Raw genomic sequence first — 27,204 nt, 5'->3', positions numbered from 1 at the left:
GAATAATGTAAGTTCTGTAAGCATGCATTGCATAAGAAACTATAAATAAGATGGAGGTTTGAAAATTAAACAAAATGTTAGTTCAATTGTTATATTCAAAACATTAAGCACCATTAAAATAAATTTCTATTATATTTTTTTAACATATATTTTTTTCTTTTTAATAAACGTTTAGTAAGTCTTATCATTTATATTATTATATAATAGAAGAGGCACTATTGAGAATTAAGAAATATTTATAATAATAGAAAACATCATAAGTAAACAGTCACAAAACATCATACATTTTTGACCCTACTTAAGTGATTTACAACAACAATTTTTTTTAATTAAAAAAATCAATATATTGAGGTGTGTTCCACTAACGAGAAAATTAGTAGTCAGTAATTTTTTTTACTCTTTCATTTATTTATTTCTTCTTTTTTTAACCAACTCAAAAAAAGGAGATTCTCAATTTGACGCATGTGTTGGTTTTTCTATATCAATGTTAATAAAATACAAAACGCTAAGCTAAGCTTTTTAGGTGTTGGTCAAAGCTTTTCACTATAAGACTATTGACTGAAAAGACTATCAGAACAATTCTTCTTTATAAGAAATACAGAAAAATATTTTTTATAAGGAATAGATTCTTTGAATTTACAAATCTTCTATTATTGTTCGGAAGGCACATATTCATTTGTCAGACTTTTTTTTAATCCACGTTAAAATAAATTACATATTATATTGAAAATTATTAGTATAACTACACTTAACCTATTTTTGGTTAGTAAATTACCACAAAAAAAGAACATTTAATTTGCAAATTTAAAATATTATAAGTCTTGACAACCAAATTAAATTCATAAATTAAATGTCTTTCGCGGACAATATTAATTCATAATCATAATATTAGTACACTTATTAAATATGGCAAAATACAGTTACTTAAAGCAAAAGTTTTTATCAAAAAAATAAAAGTGGAAATGTCAGTAGGTAAAAAAAAAATCGTTTTTTTTATGTATGAAGTTTAAGATCTTTGATGTCATTGTAAAATGCGTCAATACTCAATAACCACTCGCTTTTATGTCGCATTATTTTCATTTATAAAAATATTGTTTATTTCAAGTACTACAACTTATAACTAGGATAGGCACATAACAGAGTCAAAAGTAAATATTTTGTCTGTGCGGTTCATGTCTTTTCATGAAATCTGACAATAAGGCAGCCATTACCAAAATGACAATGACCGCCATTAATACATTAGCGCCGTGTCTGGGGGACTTATTTTATGTAAAGGACTTTTAAGTATCTCTAGCTGTCTGGGCAGTGTGAACAGACGGTGTATAGTCGTCATACCCCTTGACTTAGCACCGCGCGGTCGAGGACTTAGTTATGTTATTTGTCAGGCTCAGTCCAAAAAGGGCGAATTCGCCGCGATTCTCTCGCGCGTATTACGCGCGCCCGTCGCGTTCACAGGGTGCGTGCCAACGCGCGAGCATTTGGGAAGGAATTCAGTACGAAACATGGAGTTGAACGTGCACTCGCTCTAGAGTTCGCGCGTTAAGTGGACGCAACAAGACGTCGATAGTATCTCGACTCGCGCGCAATACGCACGAATCAAGCGCGTGTCGAGAGTCTGGCGTAGTGCACGGGATTTACGCGCGTATTTTGAAATCCTGCGATGCTTTTGACGACCTCCGTGGCGCAGTGGTATGCGCGGTGGATTTACAAGACGGAGGTCCTGGGTTCGATCCCCGGCTGGGGCAGATTGAGATTTTTTAATTTGTCCAGGTCTGGCTGGTGGGAGGCTTCGGCCGTGGCTAGTTACCACCCTACCGGCACCGGCCAAGCGATTTAGCGTTCCGGTACGATGTCGTGTAGAAACCGAAAGGGGTGTGGATTTTCATCCTCCTCCTAACAAGTTAGCCCGTTTCCATCTTAGACTGCATCATCACTTACCATCAGGTGAGATTGTAGTCAAGGGCTAACTTGTAAAGAATAAAAAAAAAAAAAAGCTTGTGGACGCAATGTATTGATGTCTAGTACTTCGACAACGCGCGTATGAATTCGCGACGAATTCGCCCCTTCTGGACAAGGACTACATGACATCTTTTCGTTTTCGGTTATGTAACTGATATACCCACTGTAGGGTGTAAGTGTGTATTAAACTGGCTGGTCTGTGTGGTGTGACTTGTCTGGTCTGTCAGGTGTAAGTTGGGCTGAGCTGGCTGGTGTGGGGCGCGAGTGTCAGCGGCGCAGCGTGTAGTTGTGCGCGCGGCGCAGGCGGCGGCGCAGCTCGGCGGGCAGGCGCTCGTAGCAGCGGCGGCACGCGGGCCGCTCGTCGTACTCGTAGAACTTGCTGCGCGTGCTGAGCGCCGTGTCGCACACCGCGCACGCGAAGTGGTGCACGCACCACGCCTTGTTCAGCGCCGTGAACACTGCACACACACAGCGTTCACGTCATCCCCGTCATCCCCACTAATGCCTTGATCACACGTACCGAGCTAACGGGCGATAGAGTAAAATACTCCTCGGCCGAGACAGTGATGTAAGCGAGTAGTTGTTCACACGTGTTTTGAAATTAGCACAGACAGTTCAGATAAATTTGATTGCATTGCGCAAAATGATTATTAGAAAATATACGAAGTTACTCATTCCACCCGTGATAGCCCAGTGGATATGACCTCTGCCTCCGATTTCGGAGGGTGTGGGTTCGAATCCGGTCTGGGGCATGCACCTCCAACTTTTCAGTTGTGTGCATTTTAAGAAATTAAATATCACGTGTCTCAATCGGTGAAGGAAAACATCGTGAGGAAACCTGCATACCAGAGAATTTCTTAATTCTCTGCGTGTGTGAAGTCTGCCAATCCGCATTGGGCCAGCGTGGTGGACTATTGGCCTAACCCCTCTCATTCTGAGAGGAGACTCGAGCTCAGCAGTGAGCCGTATATGGGTTGATAACGACGACTCATTCCACTATTAGTAAACGTCGGATTTAGTTTACATAGTAGTTTATTTTATATAGTCTATAATATAACTGTATAAATTTAGTTGTTTCGACATGACATCCCATATGTTACTAACAGACATGGCGTATTTTATTTTATTTGGAATTGTTTTAAACGAAAATTATCATAAGAAAAGGCGCATGCGGCGATAATGTGACGATAATCATGTGGCCGTCGGCTGAGTGGCGAGACAATGCATGTTCAGACCTGGCGAGTGAGCGAGCGAGACAGTCCGGGGACGCGGGAGGGTGGACACTCGGCCTAGTATATAGAACGGGAACCGAGCTACTGTCTCGGCGCTTCGTTCGGTCGAGTGCTCAGTGAGCACTCGTCGATATGTTTATACGTACCGAGTACTCGGCCGAGGGCACTGTCTCGCGCGTTTGCTCGGTACGTGTGATCAAGGCATATGGGCCTCACAGCGGGCGATGGAACGAGCGATGTTAGGAGTATCTCTGCGTGATCCGATCAGATATGAGGAGATTCACAGAAGAACCAAAGTCACCGACATAGCTCAACGAGTTGCGAAGCTGAAGTGTAGGGACTTCCAAGCACCATGATACTGAGCCGCCTGCAGCAAATCCCTACGACTCGCTTGATGTCGTCAGTCCACCTGATTGGGGGTTCCATTTCTGCACCTTGGAACCCCAACGTTCATCGGCTCTTCGAACTATGTGCCCCGCCCATTGCCACTTCAGCTTCGCGATTCGCTGAGCTATCTCGGTGACTTTGGTCCTTCTGCGGATCACTTCATTTCTGATTTGATTGAGCATAGCTCCGTTCCATCATCCGCTGTGACTGTCCCAATAAACAAAATGACAATAACATAGTAGACACTTTTTTTAAATGGTCTTATTCATTTTCGTTTTCTACTAGATTAAAAAAATATTTTTCATATTTTTTTGAGACATGATTACATAAAACTATTAGCGCATTTAGCGCACACGGAATGCTGTCAAGTTATAGAGTTTGTAACGAATATCATGACACATACCGTCGCCGGCGATGACCTGGTTGCAGACGTAGCACAGGTTGCCGAACAGCTGGTGGTAGTGCTGCTCGCAGTACGCCAGCCCCTTCTTCTCGTAGTGGCGGTGCCCGTGGAACGGCTTCTCGCATTTAGCGCACACGAAATGCTGGCAAGGTAACGAGGTTGATGTTTTATTTCATCTAACATAAACACGAAATGCTGTCAAGGTAACGAGGTTGATGTTATATTTCATCTAACATAAACACGAAATGCTGTCAAGGTAACGAGGTTGATGTTACATTTCATCTAACATAAACACGAAATGCTGTCAAGGTAACGAGGTTGATGTTATATTTCATCTAACATAAACACGAAATGCTGTCAAGGTAACGAGGTTGATGTTACATTTCATCTAATATAAACACGAAATGCTGTCAAGGTAACGAGGTTGATGTTATATTTCATCTAACATAAACACGAAATGCTGTCAAGGTAACGAGGTTGATGTTACATTTCATCTAACATAAACACGAAATGCTGTCAAGGTAACGAGGTTGATGTTATATTTCATCTAACATAAACACGAAATGCTGTCAAGGTAACGAGGTTGATGTTACATTTCATCTAACATAAACACGAAATGCTGTCAAGGTAACGAGGTTGATGTTATATTTCATCTAACTTAAACACGAAATGCTGTCAAGGTAACGAGGTTGATGTTACATTTCATCTAACATAAACACGAAATGCTGTCAAGGTAATGAGTTTGATGTTACATTTCATCTAACATAAACACGAAATGCTGTCAAGGTAACGAGGTTGATGTTACATTTCATCTAACATAAACACAAAATGCTGTCAAGGTAACGAGGTTGATGTTATATTTCATCTAAAATAAACACGAAATGCTGTCAAGGTAATGAGTTTGATGTTACATTTCATCTAACATAAACACGAAATGCTGTCAAGGTAACGAGGTTGATGTTACATTTCATCTAAGATAAACACAAAATGCTGTCAAGGTAACGAGGTTGATGTTATATTTCATCTAAAATAAACACGAAATGCTGTCAAGGTAATGAGTTTGATGTTACATTTCATCTAACATAAACACGAAATGCTGTCAAGGTAACGAGGTTGATGTTACATTTCATCTAACATAAACACAAAATGCTGTCAAGGTAACGAGGTTGATGTTATATTTCATCTAAAATAAACACGAAATGCTGTCAAGGTAATGAGTTTGATGTTACATTTCATCTAACATAAACACGAAATGCTGTCAAGGTAATGAGTTTGATGTTACATTTCATCTAACGTAAACACGAAATGCTGTCAAGGTAACGAGGTTGATGTTACATTTCATCTAACATAAACATCAAACTCGTTACCTTGACAGCATTTCGCTGTCAAGGTAACGAGTTTGATGTTACATTTCATCTAACATAAACACGAAAGTCTTTTATATCTTTATTTTTAGGTAATACAAAGCAGCAATAATTAATGCACTTCGCATTTTTGTGCGTCTGTACTCCGCAGCGATCAGCACGATACTATAAACAGTCTAATAATAATAGTTAGTTTGACGTTTATTCTTTTAGTGACATCAAGTAATTTCGTGATGTTACAAAGAGGACGACAGCGTTTTTGACGTTCGGAAAATTTTAAATTAAGTGAAATCCTTAACTTTAATTAACTACTAGCGGACGCCCGCGACTTCGTTCGCGTGAAACTCGATGCAAACTTTCAACTACCCCTACCCTACCCCTACTTGTGCAAGTAATAAGTTTATGACTGGCATCAGCATAAACTTATTACTTGCACAAGTAATTGCACTAGTTGTGCAAGTTGTGTTTTATTAAAAAAAAATATATATTTACCTCAACATGCCAGTGCTTGCCGAGCGCGGTGACGATCCTCTCCTCGATGGGGCGACGGCACGCGCCGCATATGGGAATGCCCATCTTATCGTGGCACCGCAGGCAGAACAGATTGTTCTGAAATCACATCGATTTTGTAGTAATTGTTACTGATATTGAAATGCTTATTTCATTAAACTCAATACAAATTACGTAGTAAATAAAATTCAGCAATTAGCCAGACCAGGGAAGAACAGATATAACGATAATAATGTTTTTAATTAAAAAGATTCTCGATAATGGGATCGAGAATGGGATCATATCCGCGTTAAAAAAAAAAACAGTTCTTATCTCGGAAACTTAGCCTCTTAGTGGACCGTGGTACACCTTCACAATATAACAATACATACCACATCGTTGGCGGCGTAGCCGGGTCTGTTCTTGACCTCGCGCGCGGTGTGGTCGAGCTCCACGCCGCAGGTGGCGCACGCGAAGTGGTACCCGTGGTACACCTCGCCGCGGTAGCGCAGCGGCTCGCCGTCGATCACACCACTGTTCAAAACGAAAACATTACTGAGATTGTTTACTTAGTAGTAGTGCTCATTGCGATACAGCTGATGAACAAGGCTAAAACTCACATAATTACTGTTGCAGTTTAACCGAGCACTCGAGGCTAGGGGCTCTTAGTCATGTACATGCAACGCACTGTGAGGCAAACCGCGATGCATGAGCAAGCTCTTGCGTTAGAAACTAGTTGACCTTGGCACATATAAGACTTTTAAATCTTTGAGTCTTCTAAGTTGGGGAGATATTGCTTTTTAGTCAGTAATGGTGGCTGATTTTTAGGGATTAAGACCCCGAAAACTTGGCTTCAGATCCCTCTCCATATTTAAAAAAAAAAAATCTGCCTTGCAATATTTTGATGTTTGGCCAAAAAACAACAACATTATAATGGACTATGTAACACTTACTGGCACTTATGGCACATGTAGTTCTGCAAGCCGTCTGCCTTGATGCGCGCGTTGCAGGCGTGACACAGCGCGCGCCCCGCGTGCTTGATGAAGCCAGCATCAGCCAGCTCCACGGTGCACTCCTCGCAGCGGAAGCAGCCAGGGTGCCAGTTCGAGTTCATCGCTTTGATGACGCGCCCAATTACAAATTCGCCTGATGAATCACACATTTAATTTTAAGTGGACCTGCCAATGCATAGCTTTAAGCAATGTGTTAAAAACATTTACTTAGTCGAGGTTACTACAACATTGATGAGTTCCTTAAAGATAAAAGGCGCTTGGAGGCCATTGGATCAGCTTCCACCTTCACACAAAAAGTAAAACCATAAGAAATTGTAATGTTATCATCAATTGTAAATTATAATACTGTATGATTTTTTAAAAAGAGCAACTGTTGAGTTTCTTGCCGGTTTCTTCTCAGCAGAACCTGCCTTCCGAACCGGTGGTAGAATCTTTACAAATAGTCAACTGACATGTCAAAAGTGCTTGTAAACTGAGCCTACTTGAAATAAATGATTTTTGATTTGATTTGATTTAAGTGCAACTCAAAACCGATTTACTACATTTGGTGAGACCCTATTATAATTAGTTGTGCATTAGTTTCAATTAACTTAAGAAGTAATAATAAAATTAATGAGCTATTGCTTTCTAATAAAACAATTAATCTACAGCCCAGTGGCGTAGCGTGCCTTGAAGAGGCCCAGTATCAAAATTAGTTAGGGGCCCAATAGACAATCAACAAATCTCCCAAAAAGTTCCTAATTCCCACACTCAAACCGAACTCTCAAACCAAAAACAAATATATATTACATCTCGTGTAGTATGTTGCAACAAACATTTTGGTACTCATTTTACATAGTAATGATGAAATAAGGCCTAAGGGTGTTTAGATTTTGGTTGTTTTTTTGTCAGGAAGCACCAGACTAAGTGGGACTGTGGATTATGTTTTACTAATATTTGCTTTCACAAGTAAGGGGCTTCTGTAGTCTAAGGGCCCCATATCATTGATACAACTGATACTGCGGTTGATGCAACCAGTGACTTCCTGGTTTTGAGTTCTCAAGATGTGAACATTCTCATCTTTTGCACCCATCATGCCGAGGCAATGTTGGTGCACACGCAGCCTTACGCACTAGCCTTCAGCAATGCTCCCAAATGAATAACGAAGCATAATCCTTTGGTGGGAGGTCAGACACACATGTTATAAAGTACCTCAATCGATGTACTTAGCTATTTTAATTGATTGCATAAAAATAGATATATTACATTTATAAAAAAAATATGTTAGTGCAGTATACTAGAATGAAAAATAGTTCAATCAAATAAAAGAGTGGTTTATTGCTATGATGCAGTACAAAATATGCAGTATACTTACGACATTTTCCACAGCAAGGCGCAAAAAGTACTTGAAAATCGCGCTCACAATATTTTCGCCCTTCAAATTCGTAAAATACTCCGTCCGGAAAGACTCGAAAACACTGTGCACAGCTATAACAAATCAACAAACATTAAATAATAATTGAACGTAGGTCAAATTCTAATTATTAAGGGCAGTATAATAAGAAAGCTGGAAATATTACAAAAAAAAAAGAAAATTCAAACTCAAACTTACAATGTTAACAAAAAAACACTGTATCATGTATTGTGAATACAAATTGTGTGTTCAAGGTCTCTGTGAGAAAGAATACCTTCAATTGTAACTGGAAGTATGTGGGACATATTAATTTGAAAAAGTCGCACATACAACCTTTTCAAATTGGTCTGTTTGTTTGGTTGAATCTGCTAATCTCAGAAACAACTGGTTCTAATTATTACTTTACTGGTTCTTATTAATTTTTTTTTGTTTTGGATGGTCCATTTGTCGAGAAAAGCTATAGGTAACAATACTACAACCAATAGAAGCTGAATCTTAATATAACAGGAAAGTTTTCCTGAATTATTCCTGAAAGCTTTTGTTGTGTGCTCTGCATAGACAGTACAGGATACTTGTACATGTATCATCTAATTATTACTCTTTGAATGTTCTAAAATAAAGTCCACACAAATCTCAAGGTAATTCATGTGGCAGGAGTCCACTGGTATAACTATAGTACAATGTTTACAGATTTACTCACACAAAGCAGCCAGTGTGCCACAGCTCACCGTTGGAGTTTACAATTTTTTCGTTTGGTTCAAAACCATCTCCACAACGGGTACAAAACATATTGTCTAAAGACATGGTAGCAAGCCTGAAATATCAAAATAATTATCAACCTATAGCATATAGTATCAATATTGATAAATGTCCATAACCAGAACAGGAAAAAAAATATGTTATTGTATTGTGGATAACTTATAATAATAATTAAGGAAAATAACTAAATACTGGTCATATAAACCATGATGTAGTTATTTATAGCTTACAGCAAGTTAATAAGTCAAATGGGTTGGTGTCCAGCAAACAGGTAAAGGCAATATAGCCTGGTCAATTTAAACAACTGAGGTTAAATTAATTCCCATAAAGCTGAAAATTGGTATAATTGTTCAAAACATAATTAAGATTATAATTGCAGTAAAGTGGAAGCAGGTTGGGTGGTGTTGTTGGTGGTGGTGCTGTGCTGGTGCATGGTGTTGGCACACGCCGCGCCCGCGCAGCTGTGCACGGCCAGCTCTGAGAGCGACACGCGCGCGGCACGCTTCTGCCAGGCACTCAACACCTTCCTAGAGCAGTCTGCCAAGCACTCAACACACTCTGACGCGGCGAGCAAGCAGGCAGTAGTATCAAGGTCTCCATCATTAACAAGTTAAAACATACCTAACAGTCATTTGATCAATCAGTCCAGAGACTGATCTCCAGAAGACTCAGGAAAAAGAAAAGAATAACAACCAATTTTTAGCTTTATGGGAATTAATGTAACATATATTTTTCATTACTTTTCCTCAAAAACGCACTCATATTATCATTGCTTAGCAGGATTAAACAACCATTTTAGACTCTAAGGGCTAAATGTTTCATTTTAAATTTTCGTCTATTACGAGTCTTTTAATCTTTGTTCTTGTAAAATTGTAACAATTGTACATTTAATTTCTTACTGAATTATTTTATTTATTTAAAATCATAGTGAAAAGTAGAGTGTAACATGCTAGGCAAAACTCATTATAACTTGGTTTCTATTTAGCCTCACCTTATGACTATAGGGCCCCACTATAGGTATTTTTAGCCCTTTGTATAACAATATTTTATTATGAGTATGTGTTAAATTGACCATACTTATATGATGATGATGACAGTTTTTTTTTAAAGTATATATTAAAGAGCATACTAATAGTAGAGCAATTTTGTGGAAGTAACAGGGTATCTGCAATTAATACTTTTGGAGCTACAGGAATATATAGCATAATATCAGTGAGTGCAGCCACAGATTGCTCTGAATGCTCCTTACTAAATACTAAGAAATCATGATGTCAAACAAAATTACAAATATCTTTGTTATATGTGGCTGGTGGAAGGCTTCGGCCGTGGCTAGTTACCACCCTACCGACAAAGACGTACCGCCAAGCGATTTAGCGTTCCGGTACGATTTCGTGTAGAAACCAAAAGGGGTGTGGATTTTCATCCCCCTCCGAACAAGGTAGCCCACTTCCCATCTTAGACTGCATCATCACTTACCATCAGGTGTGATTGTAGTCAAGGGCTAACTTGTAAAGAAAAAAAATGTGTGTTTCTGTTTATACTTCTTAGAATGAAAATGTTACATGTAATTTAAGGAAAATCAAAATGTATGATTTCATATCCATTAATACATTTATTATTTCAGCAATACCATATACTTTACATTGTATAAAGTATTTTTTTTTATATTTTTAATAGTGTTTTGTGTTATATTTTGTATTTTATTAACATTGTTACAAATGAAAAAAACAGACTAATAAAAAATTTATAAGAGAAAAATACATGTCATACTTTTATTAAACAAAGCAAGACATGAATGCCCATATTTCAACTAATTACATAAAATATGCCTATTTAGATTTTAAAAAAGTTAGCCACAACATATGTTTAATAGTCATTTTGGAAAATTGGAATTTGGGAATTTGGACATTAATTAAATTTATAGCCTCATACATATTGAATCATTTACATAATATAAGTGTGGGTGACTGGTATTAAGGAAGCATATAGCAAGACTGCAAGACAAAGTTATTAATGTATGTCAAAGTTAAGATGGTACTGAATGACATTATATCAATAAGTAGGTTGTGGTGAGGTTAATATTAATAATCCATAAAGGATAATAGTATTTATAAACTGTGCGTTTAATGCAATTCTTAGATTATGGCGATCGCGTTAATTCATGTGAAATGTGATCTACTAGCTTTAGCTAACAAAATGATCCATCTTTGAAATATTGTGACCACTCCCAAAACATTCTTACCCAGGCATTTTCACCACTATTGCAATTTACTATTAATTACTTGGAGTGCTTTATTCTGTCGAAAATAAGAAAATCATTTAATTATAGTTTATAGTATAACTGTGTATAAATTGTAAATGATGTAATAGAACCAAAATAGATACCATATGAGTGGTTACTGCTTACCTGCAATTTTACACGTTGATATCACTAAAAATTGATATTTAGAACAGTTATATATTGCTGAAATACACCAGGCTATAAACTTTTTTGATAAAAAAGGGCTACAAAGTAGTTAAAAATATAATTATTAGATTAAATTAAATAAATACACAGCACACAGACACAAAGTAAAGTCAAGTCAAGAGAAATCATATTCAATGTACTCTATGAGAGAAATCAAATCAAAGACAAATCAAGTAAAAATTAAAATACCTGAAATGACATTTGACGTTCCCCGATCCACGGTTCCGTACACACAGAGTATATTTGAGGTCACAGAATATCATGGTAAAACTCAAAAAGCTTAGGATGCAGAGCTATAGAACAAGTTTAAAAATACACAAAACACAAAAATTGCGCTAAAAAAAATGTCAACTGTCAATTTAAAATGCTGTCAAGTCGATTAAAAATATAAATTTTAGAATATTAAATATTTGTATTCGAATGTGATAGAACATTTGCCCTTTTAATTAATTTTTTGTCGTTTAAAGAATTGTGAATTATATAGAAAATGGATACTGATGATTGTGAAATAACAAACATAAACACGATAAAAGAAATGATACTTGATGAAGAAAAATTAGTGACGTACATCAGCATCAGCAAGGATCTTTGTATTCATGTGAATAATAGTAAAAAACTGCTGTGGAGTGCTGTGCAACAAATTCGCGAAGAAAACCCTCGAATCCAACTCAATATCAGCTACATAATTTCGGGTTTGTGTGCCAATAAAACAGCTGCCACAACATTGTGCACAGAAAAAGAATTGGACGAATTACGAAAAACATTCGATACTATATTTTTTTATCATGTTTATAGTGTGAGTAAGGGAAGTTCAGGCGTAGATCATGTTGCATTGCTATTGTTAAACAAATATGAAGATTACAGTTTGTGTTCAGGTACAATACGGAGTAAACACTGTATCAAAAGAACTTCTGATGAATTAGGTAATCTGAAGAGCCATAGCCAGGAAGCTGTAGTTCTTCAAGATAAGCCATCAACTGTTGCAAATAAGAAACTTAAACAAGAACCGAAGGAAACAGAATCATCAATAGTAAATATCAAACCAGAACAAATAAAAGCAGTGAACCTAACAGAGATTAAGCCTGAAACTAAAATCAAAGTTGGAGTTCCATCTCCTAAGAAGGACTCAAGTATTAAACAAAATAATCAGAAGACAAATGGAATTAAGCCTCAAAAAGGGATTGCATCCTTCTTTAATAAGTCCAATGGTGTACAAAACAGTAAAATTACCAATAACACAAACAAGAAATCAGCCAATGCTGTACAAAATAAAGATATTCCTAATGAACCTGAAGATTGTAAAGTTGATGATGAAAAAATGGACATAGATAATGGAAATTGTGAAAATGGAATTAAGATAGAAAAAGAGGTTATTACTAAAAAACCAAAAAAAGAAATAGAAATCAAAGAAGAAAAGCGAAGCTCTAAAAATAAACCAGTTACTGAAGAGAAAAATAAAGCACTTAATAAAATCAAGAAAACCTCTAAAGTAGACAAGAAAAGAAAGAGAGTTTTGCATGTTTCAGACAGTGAGGGTGATGAAGACAATGACCCATTCTGTGACACTGAAGAAACTAATAATATAAACAATGAGTCTGATGATGAGATTCCTCCAACTCCTTCAGCCAACATTATAAAAATAACATCTGGGATAGTAAATCCCAAAAAAAGAAGAAAGGTTGTTGACAAAACATATACTGATGAAGATGGGTATATATTAACCAAAAAAGAGGAAGTCTATGAAAGTTGTTCAGAAACTGAGGATGATGTTAAAACAGTTAAAGATGTGAAAATAGAAAAAGATGTGAAAAAAGAAAAAGATACAAAAAAAGTAGAGTGTGATGTATCACCTATCAAAAACAAGAAAAATAGTCCAAAAAAGTCTAAAAAGAAAATATCACCACCTCAGAAAGGAAAACAGCCAACTCTTAATAGTTTTTTCAATAGAAAATAACAATATTGTTAAATGATTCTTGGGATCATGTTTTTGATTTTAAAAATAATTGTTTGTTATACAAATTAAGTTTCATAAATAATAAAAAGTAATTTTGAAGTATCTGGATTTTAATTACATATTACAATTATCATTTTTATGTAAATACATTAAAATGAGAGTCCATGATAGCCAAACATAACTCATTGCCTTGAAAGCAGCCTTTCTTGCCTTCTAAAGCCACCCAGCTGGCTTATTCACTAATTTGGTCTTTATTACCTACCTAATAAAACAAACGTTGAATCAACTGAGAAATGTCATTAACCTTTGATATTCACTAAGGGTTGTCAGTAGGCACCAGATAATATTAGTTACATAGAATATAAATTTTGTTTATGTTAACTGAGGCCTGTGATAGCCCACTGGATATGACCTCTGCCTCAGATTCTGTAGGGTGTAGGGGTGTAGGTTTGAATCTGGTCCGGTGCATGCACCTCCAACTTTTCAGTTGTGTGCATTTTAAGAAATTTAATATCACATGTCTCAAACTGTGAAGGAAAATATCATGAGGAAACCTGCATACCAGAGAATTTTCTGTGCGTGTTAAGTCTGCCAATCTGCATTGGGCCAGTGCGGTAGACTATGCACTCGTGTCTCCTTTCATTCTGAGAGGAGACTTGAGCTCAGCAGTGAGCTGAATATGGGTTAACAAGAAACTTACCATTTGGCTGACAATCTCTCAGGCTTCATAAAATGAGGCATGTCTGACAGTTGCAGGCAATATAAATAATCTTTTGTGTTTCTAATGTTAGTAGGATTATTGTGAGGATTATTGTGAGGAGTGAGAAATGAATGAAGAAAAGAAGTTGTAAATAACCACATTTATTCAGTTATCGTTTAGCGCCTATTGCCACCAACCAATCAGGATGTACTTGCACATCCACTAAATATGAACATTTTGTATTGTAAACAGAAGTTGAAATGTCCTGGCTCACTTGCCTGTAACATAAAAAAAATTATATTACAGTTTCAAAATGTTCAAAATTAAACATAAAATAGCTAATTATAAATTATACTGCTGGCTGCTGGCTGAGGAGTGCAAATTTTAGTTTGGCAGTGAGTGTTACTGTGAGATGTCAAGGATACCCTTAACCTGCACCCATTACATTACATTATACATTCTTGGTGCCTAGTGGGAATTGTTAAACTTGTTAAGCAATGGGATGATGACAGTTTTTTAAAAGAAGCTAAAACTGTATGAATTTTCATATAATTACGATAAAAGACACACCTTTGTTTAAAAAAATCAAATCAGTATACATTGATAAAACATTTTAACACTTTCTGTCAACCAATATACATTGAGATTTAAGACTGTTGAAGTGTTGAGTGGTCATCTAAAATGAATTGACATCTGTTAAATTCACAGAAGTTTTACTTACTTGTTCTTGTAACTATCCCACACTGCCTTTATGACGCCATCCATTCCCGCTGAACATAATATTGAGTTGTCTGCATTGGTGTCAGTTACATCTGGCAACACCCTGTTAGTTAAACTCGGCTTCCCCACCGCAGACCAGTCGAGGGCAGTGACTTTGCCGTGGTGCCCTCTGTACTCATGTACACAAGTGCATGCTGCTAAATCCCAAACTTTTATCTTTTTGTCATCCCCTGTGAAAGAGAATAAATAAGTCGTAATTTATTTTTCGTTCCGTAGTTCTCATTCGATCAGTCGGCAGACTACTACTAGACAGAGCAGAGGTGTTATAGGAAGATTTGGCGATTAGACGTAACAATCCCCAGTTGTAGAAGCTCATATATGTGTCATATGTCGCTTTTAATCAAGAATTTTTCTTAGTATTGTAGTTTTAAGTACAATTAAAATTGAATTCAGCATGCCTTGCCTAGTAATGAGTATGGCAATAAAGTCTTTACTATTATTATTTGCCTAAACTGAGCACGTGCACTAGTCACACGCTTCACAGGCGCACGCTGCGGTCAGCGTCGCCCGTCGCCATGTAGGCGTCGTTGTGGTAGGAGCAGGTACAACTTACCAGCACTAGCTAAATGCGTGCCGAGCGGCGAGAAGGCGAGCGCGCGCACGGGGGCGCGGTGTCCGCACAGCACGCGCACGAGCCGCGCGTCGCACACGCTCCACAGGCGTACGCTACGGTCCGCGCCGCCCGTCGCCATGTACGCCTCGTTGGGATGGAATTTAACACACTGCAACAATCACTTATCAATAGGATGGAACATGACATTCTGCTACAAATATGTGTTGATGGGATGGAACTTGGCACAATGCAATAATTAAAATTATTCACGGATAGGTTGGAGCGTGATTCACTGCTTTATTTATGTATTAATGGGCTGTAATTTGACACACTGCAACAATCATGAACTAATGAGATTGAACTTGACACATTTAAATATGTTGACAAAGTTAAATATATTGAAAGAGTACTTACAATAACATCAGATGTGTGCCCAACAAACACTCGCACGGGAAATGTTCTGTCCAATGACCACAGTTTGGCTGTTTTATCATGAGAACCAGTCACTATGAACAGACCATTTTTGGATACATCCATGCACCATATTGGATAGTTGTGGCCCCTAAAACACATTTTCTTTATTACATATTTTGCAAGTATTTTTTTAACTATAATAATATTAAATATCCATACTAATATTATAATGAGCTAAAGTTTGAGGTATTGTATGCGGGTAATCTCGGGATCTACTGAATTATCTACTGATGAATCTCCTTTAAAAGTTGAAACAATAATATTATGTACCTGTATATGGACGCACATGAATAATCAGCAAGTCTCCAAGCGCGCATTGTGTTGTCATGTGAAGCTGACAGCACCAACTCCTCTCGCGACAGAATGCTGACAGCCTGCACTGGCCCCGAGTGTCCTCTCAGGGCTAGACCTGATCCTATTTGACTGAAAATTTATACATATTTATTTATCTATTTCAAGTAGGCTAAAACTTTCTGTAAAATTTTGGTCTAACTTCATCTTTTATATATGATCTTATCAGACATTGAAAATAATTTTTTTGTTTGTACAAACAACTTAAATATGAGTTTAAATTTTATTGTAGCTACAGTATTTAACACAAAAATAGTTATATTATGTAATATTAACTAATATTTTACACATACAAAACATTATCCATAACAGTGTCCGGTTCAGGTGGTATGCAGCATGCGAGCTCTATTTCTGAAATGTTTCTATTAATTTTTCTCTTCACGTAACTCTGTCCAATGTCCCACAGTCTTATTTCTGAATTATCAAAGCCACCACATAGCACATTACAGCATGGGTCCGTTTTCGCACATACTAAACTGAAATTAATAATAAAACTAATTTGAATAGTTTTCCAAAAACGCCTAGGGTGACCAAGTTATATTATAATACATTTTAGAGAAAAAAGTTGGAATGTGCACACTTTTAAATTTTTATGTTGTATTGAAAATTCAGCACCTCCCAAACATTTTTACCAGTAATGTTGTAAATACAAAGAGTAGACACAAGTTTTATACCAATTTACAAAGCTCGATAAGAGTACAAGGTTTTAAAATGATGGTACACTTTATCTCCATACATTTTTTAAAGGGCAATATTTTTAAATGGGTCATGTTAATAAAAGAAAAATAATTATTGCATTCAGACAAAGGCGTGTGTTACATCACACGCCTTTATTTGTCCTTGCATTTTCAAATACGTAATACGTAAAATTATAAAGATGCGAATAAGGGACACATTTTAGAACACATGTTCCTTGAAATTTCTTATTAATTTTCGGAAAATAACCTCAGAGTTATGGGAAAAACTCCCGAGCACCCTGTATATATTTACTTACTGACTGTCAGGTGCTGCTATTTTATATAACTTAAGTGGTGCAATCGATTCTTTGACTCCTTTGATTGCATCTTGCAGTTCTCTTAACTCTTTATCAACTGACTGATATTCTGCATGGCCATTACACTTTGAAAAAATATCTATAAACAAATAATGTACATGATCAAAATATAAATGTCAAAATGGAAGTTTAATATTAAGAAAATGTTGTTGTTTATTAGCAGCAAATAATTATAGATAGATTGATATTTACCATGTTTATCATTTAAACGTTCCTCACAATTTGCATTCATATACATTTCATCTTCAGGTTGTTCTTCATCATCTTCCTGTTAACAAATTGACGATCTTATAACTATTATCTATATTATGTTATGTATAATATCAATAACAATACTGCCAGGTTAGTCCATTGATTAAGAAACTTTACTATAAGAAACAGAACTAAAATAACTGATTAAAAAGACACATGCTGAAATGGAAGTGGGCAGGACATTGATTCAAAGTAGGAAGGAGAAATGGACAAGAGACATAACAGCTTGGTGCCCAAGGCACCATAAAAGATGGGATGGGAGGACTATGTCAGAAAAATAGCAGGGGTCACTTGGAATAGACAGGATAACTGTTTAGTGTGGCAGGCTCTAGGGGAGCATATGCTGAAAAGCACAACAATCTCAACACGCCAGTGTCAACTAAACAAATTTGTAAATATATTTGTGATTGTTTAATAAAGGCTATTATTATTATTATTATATAGTCTGTGTGGCTTTGGATCACAAGATCTTGTGCTCAAATAAAAACTCAGATAAAATCCTGTGACTTGTGATACAGTCATATGTGGGACCCCTTGAAGGTGTATTAACAAACACCTTCACTGCTTGTGTTCCTTCCTGCTCAACCAAACGGAATGGCCATCCCCGGCCCAGGCCTATCCTAACCACCCGGCAATTTACTTATATCTTAAAAAATATAGATAATTCTACTTTTATAATGAAATGAAAAAAAGTTTGCTAAAAAGTTTCACATCATTTTTAGTTCATCTTTATTTTGTACACAACAGAGACAAGCTATGATTGTTGAGGATACAGCCTGAGTTTTATGATATTTTTTGGAGATTTTATTATTGATTTGTTTGTTCGTCATTGTTGTTTAGCCAACTTTTAGAAGATTTTGATGTTTTGTATACCTCAGACACCCACTTAAAATAAACAGATATTATGGTGTTCTATACCTGTTTGAAGGTGTGAGAACATATATTCTAAAAAAAAAAACAGAATTTCATTGCATTAGCTTACTGAATTTTTCTTGTTGTCTGTATTGATGTCAATATGAAACCAGGTCTGCAACACCTGAATCAGCAGGACATGGCTATGTTTAGCCAAATATGCTTTTAGCATATTCAATGCATCCTGTGATAAATAGATATCATATTTGCAGGACCTGCAAATTAAATTAATAATAATTAATTACACTTGAAACCATACATTTAAGAGCTTAGAACCCCTAAGGAAAAGTTCATTATTAATTTATTTTAAAAATGTAATATGAAATACATAGAAAATTAAAGGCATACTTTTCTCTCATGTTACTTTTAATATATAATTATTACCCATGGCATAGCTTCCCAGGGGCTAGGCGGTGTAATTTACCTTTTTCCTTACTAGAAAATCATGATCAAACTGAACTTGGAAAATTATTTTTACTTATAACCTAACCTAACCAGTTTAGTTAGTAATGGGGCCCAATTTTTGTATTTGTACTGGGGCCCTTAGTTACCCAGCTAAGACTATTTGTATATTGATTATTACCTAAAAGCTGCAATAGATGGTCTGGCTTCAACTTCTTGTAAAGTATACACAGAACCAATATCATCCAGTAGTTGATTCATATAATCTTTTTCAGGTGCCTCATTGTCGATTGTGCCATTTTGTAATGAATTGAATAGTTGCTCTAAGCTGTTTGGTCGATATAATGCTGACGGTAGGTTTCCGTCAATGGGCTGGTGATAGGATAGATCCTTCTGTGGCAGTGTTGCAGAGTGTCTCTTGAGGAACATTTGTGCTGCACCACCATGACCTCCGCGCAGCATCTCCAGGTACATGTGACATAGCAGCGGGGTCAGTAACCCCAGCAGTTCATTCTTAACATTCTCTATTTTAATTTCCTTTATAAAACTCACAAGCCTGCAAATAAATATTAATTAAAAAAAAGTTATGAATACTAGCTGCTAAACAATGAGCTGTATAGTTACAAGAATTCTGTAAAACTATGTTTTATACAATTGAGGCTTTAAATACATATAATATGTATGTATTTAAAGTTCTAGCTGACAACTTTTTCATAAGAATTCCACTAAAATAAGATCTTTGTTTAGTTATAAGTAATAAGCAGATAAATTTACATGCACATTTATTTTATTATCAAACTAGTAGACATCCTGCAGTTTTAGCAGCTCAATTCCCATTCCTGTGAGAAAAGAGATAAAATATACCCTATGACAGTCACAAAGAACTTGGTTTTCACTTCAGCAGATCTAGAGATTGCCCTCTACCTCACACGATTTTCCACTTTATAATATTAGTATAGATTACATACATGAAAAATAAGAAAAAAATAGAACCTGGTATATTGAACGTCATAATTCCCTGGATCATTGTTGATACAAGAAAATAGTATCGAATTAGCCCGGCTGGACTCGTACTGTACTATGGTCGCTACGGCCATTTCTTCAGCGCTACGACTTGTCGAACTGTTATTAAAGAAATCGATATCCTGTAGGCGAAATTATATACATTATGAGATGTCATGAATGCTGTTACAAAGTAATTTTTGTGTGAAGAAAACTCACTGGATAATTTCTCCTTTCTAAGTAGGAAGTAACTGCAGCTTTGACTGCATCGTTTCGGGTTCTTTTCATTGAGTTGAAGGAAACTATTTATATTGTAAGTTTGGTCGCAATAAAAACGATAGATTTTAGTGTTATCTAAGTGGAGAGAATCGAAAATTAAATCTAAATCAGGGTAAATAATTAACAATAATAATAAAATGACAACAATCACAATTCACAAAATGTCAATTCAAATCAAAATCAAATATGACTTGAACACAAACATGACAATATTAGTTGTACTCTGTGGTTTTGATATAGTCACAGAGTATAGAATTATGAACACCACAGACCACAAATGAAGACCTTGTGCTATCATTGTAGATTATTAAAAGGTTTTTTTAAAGAGATGGGGTAGAATGGGTCGGGGTATAGTAGGTAGAATCATTTTCTATTTCTTTGTCTATTAAGTATTAGGTCTATTTACAATAGAATAAAAATAACTCAACGCGTAAAGCCAGATAATAATAGAAAATTTCTCTTAAACAGTTTTTGATAAAATTTCTCACACAACACACAAAGATGGAAAAAAATTTTCTCATAAACAGATTTTGATGAAATTTCTCTTAGCACAGAGATGGAAAGGCTAATTTATTTACCAAAAAATAAAAGAGGAATAAAATCTTGAATATGGACAACCTATAATTTCTTAAGTTAGGTAGGCCGTAGGCAGGCGCAGGTATATGTAGGTATTTTAATACAGATCTGTATAAAATATTGTTACATTTTGTTCCATAAAGTACCAACCTATTCAAAAGGAAGCAAAAACCCCATAAAAAAAACTGTAACTAGAATAAAGTCTAAGAGTGAAGCCACACGGATCAGTCATCACTGAACATATGTGGTACGCAGCGCCGTAGCAAAAAGTGCCTGCGGTACGGCGCCGGAACGCACCGTGTGGCATATCATCGATATTGATTTTATATATGCAGGCCGCCGCAGCGACCCCGCTCCGGCGCCACGCCTCTACCACACCGCACCGTGTTGCTTCTCCCTAGCCCGGCCGCCATAGTCACACTATACCTACTTCTCATGCTGCTCGTCGGTCGCGCTGCCGCGATGTTGCCGCAATGTTGCCCTGCCTGGCCACAAACTGCTCTATTCGCGGAATAACTCGCGCGCGCGAATATCACGTAAAAATATATCGCCAGCGCGAATATTTCCGAAGTAGGTACTTCGTCATCAACCCATATTCGGCTCACTGCTGAGCTCGAGTCGTCTCTCAGAATGAGAGGGGTTAGGCCAACCGTCCACCACGCTGGCCCAATGCGGATTAGCAGACTTCACACACGCAGAGAATTAAGAAAATTTTCTGGTATGCAGGTTTCCTCACGATGTTTTCCTTCACCGATTGAGACACGTGATATTTAATTTCTTAAAATGCACACAACTGAAAAGTTGGAGGTGCATGCCCCGGACCGGATTCGAACACACACTTTCCGGAATCGGAGGCAGAGGTCATATCCACTGGGCTATCACGGTTTTCAGGAAGTAGGTACTTACGTATTTCAAAATATAAATCTGATGAAAACTTCATCTAATGATCTGGTGGAATAAGCAGACGGATCATTGTGTTATTTATGTTTTATACACTTTAAAATAACTTTAACGTCAAAGTTCAAACATGGTTCAAACGATAAGAAATTCATATCTGTGTATTGTTTAAGTAATTGAACACGACAACTGGCAACTGATCACTTGCCCTGCAGACCACCACATAATAAACATGTTTAATTTAATCGTTGTGTTGTTCTGTGCATTTAATTCAATCGTTTTCGCATTTGTACATAGTCCGTCTTTAAACGATGTACTATTTAACGGAGGATATGATTTTATTGACCTTACTCATTCGTTTGATAAAAGTACTATTTATTGGCCAACTATGAAAAATTTCACTTTTACTGAAAAGTTTAAAGAAATTAGCGAAGACGGTTCGTGGTAAGTTAGTTTTTTGTTCTTATAATGTTTGTAGAAATTTATTTATTTATACCACATGTGTTTTCTGTGCCAATACCTCATCATCATCATCATTATCAGCCGATGGACGTCCACTGTTGGACATAGGCCTCTTCAATGGACCTCCAAGCATAACGGTCTCGAGCCGCCAGCATCCAGCGGTTTCCTGCAATCCGCTTGATGTCCTTGGTCCACCTAGTGGGGGGTTGACCAACACTGCGCTTTCCGGTGCTGGGTCGCCATTCCAGCACCTTGGGACCCCAACGTCTATCGGCTTTTCGAACTATGTGGCCTGCCTATTGCCACTTCAGCTTCGCGACTCGATGAGCTATGTCAGTGATTTTGGTTCGTCTGCGGATCTCCTCATTTCTGATTCGATCACGCACAGAAACTCTAAGCATAGCTCGCTCCATCGCCCGCTGAGTGACTTTGAGCCATCTAAAAAGGTCCATAGTCAGCGACCAAGTTTCAGATCAGCAATACCAATATCCACTTATTAGGTAATTTAAAAAAAATCTGATAATGTATTTGAACAGGTATGCGGCTAATAATTTCGCTGCAGGTGAGCACGGTGGTACCCACTTAGACGCACCGTACCATTTTAACCTAAACGGCATACGTGTTGGAGCTATACCTTTAGACAAACTGATTGTTCCCCGTGAGTATTAAAATATTAGAAGCCTATAAATTACTATTAGTATGGGTAAAGAATACTTTATCTGCCTCGTTGTCCCTGGGCTTGGTCTATGTGCCTTCGGATTGGATCACGAGTTCTTGAGAGTTCTCTCCCGGAGTTAGAAATAGGTGGTTAATTACCCCGTGCTATGAAGAGCACGTTCAGTCATCGGTCCCTGTTATTATCATGAACAATTCATAGTGATCGTTATTAAGTCACACATTAATATTCTAAACCCATCAATCCACATTGGAGCCGCACTGGTTAAGGCTCTATATTATCCCCTCTACTATAAAGAGGGAAGGTAGGCCTTGTGGTGGGGTGCTGCTGGATGCTGATGTTAACGTAATGTTATATATGTTTTTGTTTTCCTATATGTACAACAAAAAAAAACTTTTCTACTGTTATCTGGAAATTAACTTAACCATTATGTAATATGAACGGAAAATCGCTTAAATTTTTATTATAAATTATTTGAATTTTAAAAGTTATCATTTTATTTTTATGACTACGAATACATTTCACACACTATCTCAATGAGCAGACATATTTTCTTATCAGTTTCGTATATAAGTAACATTTGGTTCTATCAGAGTAAAAAGAAGTGGTTCTATTTTAATAAACAGTCCAATTGAAGATTTGTAGAATTGTAATATTAATAAATTAACCATAGTACTCATGGTAGGTACTAGATGTAGCGTTATTGTAATCTTGCATTATTTTAAAAACGTAAGCATTACTTTATTCACACACACAACAAATAAAAAATGCGTAACTTATTAAACCCATTTTTAAAACAAATGCTTTTTTAAATTTTGAACCTTTTTTAAGGACAGCATAGCTGATACGTATTGATGGATTTACTTATAAAGTATTCAGTAGTTAAAAATTATGCTAAAGCAAAAATACAACAATTAACTACATGAATATATCTAACCCCTGTCTTACGTATTCATTTCAAGCATTTAATCAGTTTGCTTACTTTGTATTTTTTAAAAAGTAATGAAGTTTCTACTAGGTTGTTAACACCTGCTTGCACCTCGTCGGTGGTCTACATCGAATATGGCTCAACTATAGATGCAGTGGCGTAGCTAGGTAACCAAGGGCCCTAGTGCAAATGGGGCCTCACTACTATCTAAACTGGTTAGGTTTTATCAAGTAAAAATATGAAATATGTACAAATAAATAAAAATGCTAAGCTACTCTATGATTATGATTTCTTTTGTTTATCGAAATTTTCCAAGATCAGTTCATTCGCCGATTCCAAGTGGCACGTCGACCCTTTTTCTACGATCGCAAACGCTTCGAAAACTAGAAAAATGTATGGGAATGACAGATATTGATCACGTGATCTGTCGATAGCAAATGTCATTCCCATACAATTTTCTAGTTTTCGAAGCGTTTGCGATCGTAGAAAGAGAATCGACGTGCCACTTTGCTATAGGGGCCAGGATTCGAGGGCCCCTGAGCTTGGGGCTTTGCAACGTCCAGCCCCTGGGTAGCTACGCCATTGTTTAAATGACGTATTTTTTTTAGTCATAGTGGCAGACATAAGTTCCAAAGTAAATGATGATCCGAATTTCGTACTGCAAAAGCATCATCTGGATAACATGTTGAACAATAATTTTGGAAAACCCTTCTACATCGTGTTTAAATTTGGATGGAGCAAATTCTTTGATGATAGAGACAGATATTTGGGAATACAAGCAAATGGCACGTTTAACTTCCCAGGTAAGTTAGCTAACCAACAATTTGCTGTGGTCAAACATAATTATTATGTTTGTTGGCTTTACTAATACGGAAACGAAGGTCGCTAGTTAGAAGTGGATAGGTAGGTAATCTCTATAATAACCCAACTAATCAAGAAATTACCACCTACATACTACTGTATACAAAGCGTATACATGTATACATGATGTAAGTACTGGATTATTTTAAACTGAACTAGATATTCAAGTTAGATTTAGGTGGTGGTTCTAACTCTCTACCTTTAGCTTTTTATTCATTAACTAGCGGACTCGTCGATCATTTGTCATTTCCTATATAATTTTCTTATTACGGGTAATATCCTCTGTTACTTACCTATATTCTTATAAACAGAGTAGGTAAATGTTATGATAATAAATATTCGTAATTATGAGCTAGACATATCGCTACATTGTTTTGTTTGTTGACCTATGTAATAGGTGGATTATTATAATACGTGTAATATATAAATTATATAATAGGTGTAACTTGTCTTGGTTTCATATTTCAGGCTTAAGTGAGGAAGTGGCAGAGTGGATTACATCGTCATACAAAAACATAGTAGGTATAGGCGTCGATACGGCCTCCGTGGATCCAGGTTCGAGTATCGATTTTCCTGTACACAAAATAGCATCAGCAGCAGGTCTCTTTAACACTGAAAATGTTAAACTGGATGTAACTGTCCCTGGTAAAGTTTCTTAGTTATTTCCAATACAATTTTTATTTTAATTGATTATGAAACACGGCTAAAACTCACGTGATATTAGGTCGGAGTACCAAACTGTCAGTTTGGATCGTGCCGCGATGCAAGAACAAGCTCATGACTAAGGGCCCCGTATGGGTTCGAAACTAGTCGGGCATACCCGACCTAATATCACGTGAGTTTTAGCCGTGTTTCATAATCAATACGTTCTTTGTAACCCATATGTACAGTACAACATACAACAGATATAACTCATGAACCGTGATAGTTAGACAGTTGAAATCTTTACACTAGATTTATGTACCTATATTTGTCTGTTGCCGCTATTACAACAAATACGCTAAAAACAGAATAAAAAATATTGAAAACGGGTTCCATACAACAAACGTGATTTTTTGCCGTGTTTGCCGTGTAATCTACGGAACCCTTCGTGCGCGAGTATGATTTGCACTTGGCCGGTTATTTAAAATTTCTAAAAATCTACTACTTGAAATAAATTCAAATGTTTTACGAAAATAAAATTTTAATGAAGAAGCCTTTAAATGCTGCCTATTTCGTTAAAAAAGGTTAATCTGTTTGTTTTTTTATTCTTTACAAGTTAGTCCTTGGGCCTTGACTACAGTCTCATCTCATCGTAAGTGATGATGCAGTTTAAGATGAAAGCGGGCTAACTTGTTAGGAGGAGGATGAAAATCCACACCCCTTTTCGGTTTCTACACGATATCGCACCGATACGCTAAATCGCTTGGCGGTACGTCTTTGTCGGTAGAGTGATAACTAGCCACGGCCGAATCCTCCCACTAGCCAGACATACACACAACAAATGAAATGAATTCGAAACATTAAATGTGTTTAATAATAAAATATTTTTCAGATTATGGTTGTACGGCCCTGATATTGCCGATGAAAATCGCTTCTGGCACTGGGGCGCCTCTACGTCTAGTCGCTATCTGTCCGAAACAAGTACCTACCCGGTTTTAAAAACATATGTACCTGCATTTAATAGTAGATTATGAAACGCTTGCAGATCATTTAATCACGAGTTGCATTTTATAAAACGAACGAAGTGAGTTTTATAATAGAGACATGAGTGCTTTAATGTCAAATCATGCACGTTTCGTAGTCTGCTTTATCTAATCTCATGAAATAGAATCCTAACAAAATAAAAAAGTGTGTCTTTTATTTTGTTAGGATACAGTTCAATCGATTACATTATATGTATAATTATTATTATTATTTCGCCCACAAAGAAGAACACTTGAATTTATTTGATAACTTCTTGAAATAGACTAATAAAACGTTTTCCGAAAACGATGTGGCCTTTTTATTCATTTTCCGTATCATGAAATCTTGGTAACATTTGTCGTACATTTTCCGGGTTACGGTTAGAAGGTAAAAAAAAGATTGATGGTTGTGTTTGTAGTACTTTCCAATATACCCCGTGGAGTTTGTTCCATATCAGAGCTCGAGTCATTTTGCTAAAAATAAATAGAATAATATTAAAATTTTACTGGCGCCAAAATTATCATACGATGATTTTTTTATCCGTATACCAACAGACAAAGAAGCCAGTTAATTGAACTCCTCAACGGTTTCCGCATCCGCATATCATCAACGAACTATAGCCGAATCATTGTTCAAAGGCGAGCGGACCTGCGCTCAGAGACACTCGTACCTTATTTCAGAGATTAGTTTAAAGGTTGCCAATTCGACCATCAAACCTGTATCTAAATCTCCTCGAAAAGTTGCTAGATGTACAGTTTTTTTATCTCAAAAAATAGCTAGACATAGAAGTAAAAAAATAACAAAACAAAACAAAATGTTAACTGAGAAAATATTAATATACCATTAAATTCGCAGGCGTTTGTTAGCAAAAGTTAATTTATCACTATCGTAGCCTAAAAGTAGCCAGTTTTAGCTATAAAGTAGCATCATTTTAGCATAAGTTGGCATAATTTTTGGTTG

General features: G+C 36.5%; 5 protein-coding genes across 6 annotated transcripts; 3 read left to right on the top strand and 2 right to left on the bottom strand.

Annotated features, from left to right (window-relative positions):
• Positions 1 to 77: 77 nt before the first annotated feature.
• LOC112043638 (LIM and senescent cell antigen-like-containing domain protein 2) lies at positions 78 to 11,610 on the bottom strand. Of its 2 annotated transcripts, XM_024079143.2 has the most exons (9): positions 11,407 to 11,610; positions 11,242 to 11,296; positions 8,941 to 9,054; positions 8,202 to 8,314; positions 6,788 to 6,980; positions 6,227 to 6,368; positions 5,838 to 5,954; positions 3,982 to 4,123; positions 78 to 2,417 (listed from the first exon to the last, which is right to left on the bottom strand). In XM_024079143.2, exons 2-9 carry the CDS (start codon positions 11,247 to 11,249, stop codon positions 2,227 to 2,229), a joined length of 1,020 nt encoding a protein of 339 aa, XP_023934911.1. In that variant the 5' UTR covers positions 11,250 to 11,296; positions 11,407 to 11,610; the 3' UTR covers positions 78 to 2,226. The 2 variants fall into 2 exon arrangements, with proteins under 2 accessions (XP_023934911.1, XP_023934913.1); XM_024079145.2 differs by lacking the exon at positions 11,242 to 11,296 and having other exon boundaries at positions 11,407 to 11,609.
• Positions 9,076 to 9,805, top strand: LOC128198394 (myosuppressin-like). Its single transcript, XM_052883738.1, has 2 exons — positions 9,076 to 9,270; positions 9,379 to 9,805. The coding sequence occupies exons 1-2, from the start codon at positions 9,248 to 9,250 to the stop codon at positions 9,611 to 9,613; spliced, it is 258 nt and encodes an 85-aa protein (XP_052739698.1). The 5' UTR covers positions 9,076 to 9,247; the 3' UTR covers positions 9,614 to 9,805.
• A 214-nt stretch (positions 11,611 to 11,824) lies between the features above and the next one.
• On the top strand, positions 11,825 to 13,522 carry LOC112043637 (DNA polymerase delta subunit 3). The gene has a single exon (XM_024079141.2). The coding sequence runs from the start codon at positions 11,954 to 11,956 to the stop codon at positions 13,418 to 13,420; it is 1,467 nt and encodes a 488-aa protein (XP_023934909.1). The 5' UTR covers positions 11,825 to 11,953; the 3' UTR covers positions 13,421 to 13,522.
• A 743-nt stretch (positions 13,523 to 14,265) lies between these two features.
• Positions 14,266 to 20,345, bottom strand: LOC112043636 (TAF5-like RNA polymerase II p300/CBP-associated factor-associated factor 65 kDa subunit 5L). Its single transcript, XM_024079140.2, has 12 exons — positions 20,120 to 20,345; positions 19,892 to 20,043; positions 19,080 to 19,454; positions 18,567 to 18,711; positions 17,525 to 17,600; positions 17,273 to 17,411; positions 16,572 to 16,754; positions 16,198 to 16,350; positions 15,868 to 16,015; positions 15,454 to 15,622; positions 14,842 to 15,070; positions 14,266 to 14,398 (listed from the first exon to the last, which is right to left on the bottom strand). Exons 1-12 carry the CDS (start codon positions 20,186 to 20,188, stop codon positions 14,290 to 14,292), a joined length of 1,947 nt encoding a protein of 648 aa, XP_023934908.1. The 5' UTR covers positions 20,189 to 20,345; the 3' UTR covers positions 14,266 to 14,289.
• A 1,492-nt stretch (positions 20,346 to 21,837) lies between these two features.
• On the top strand, positions 21,838 to 27,074 carry LOC112043640 (isatin hydrolase). The gene is made up of 5 exons (XM_024079146.2): positions 21,838 to 22,096; positions 22,651 to 22,772; positions 24,327 to 24,521; positions 25,048 to 25,224; positions 26,114 to 27,074. The coding sequence occupies exons 1-5, from the start codon at positions 21,885 to 21,887 to the stop codon at positions 26,218 to 26,220; spliced, it is 813 nt and encodes a 270-aa protein (XP_023934914.1). The 5' UTR covers positions 21,838 to 21,884; the 3' UTR covers positions 26,221 to 27,074.
• The last annotated feature ends 130 nt before the right edge of the window (positions 27,075 to 27,204 follow it).

Source organism: Bicyclus anynana, chromosome 10 (assembly GCF_947172395.1).
Source record: "Bicyclus anynana chromosome 10, ilBicAnyn1.1, whole genome shotgun sequence".
NCBI lineage: Eukaryota > Metazoa > Arthropoda > Insecta > Lepidoptera > Nymphalidae > Bicyclus > Bicyclus anynana.
This window is presented reverse-complemented; position numbering and strand designations above follow the sequence as displayed.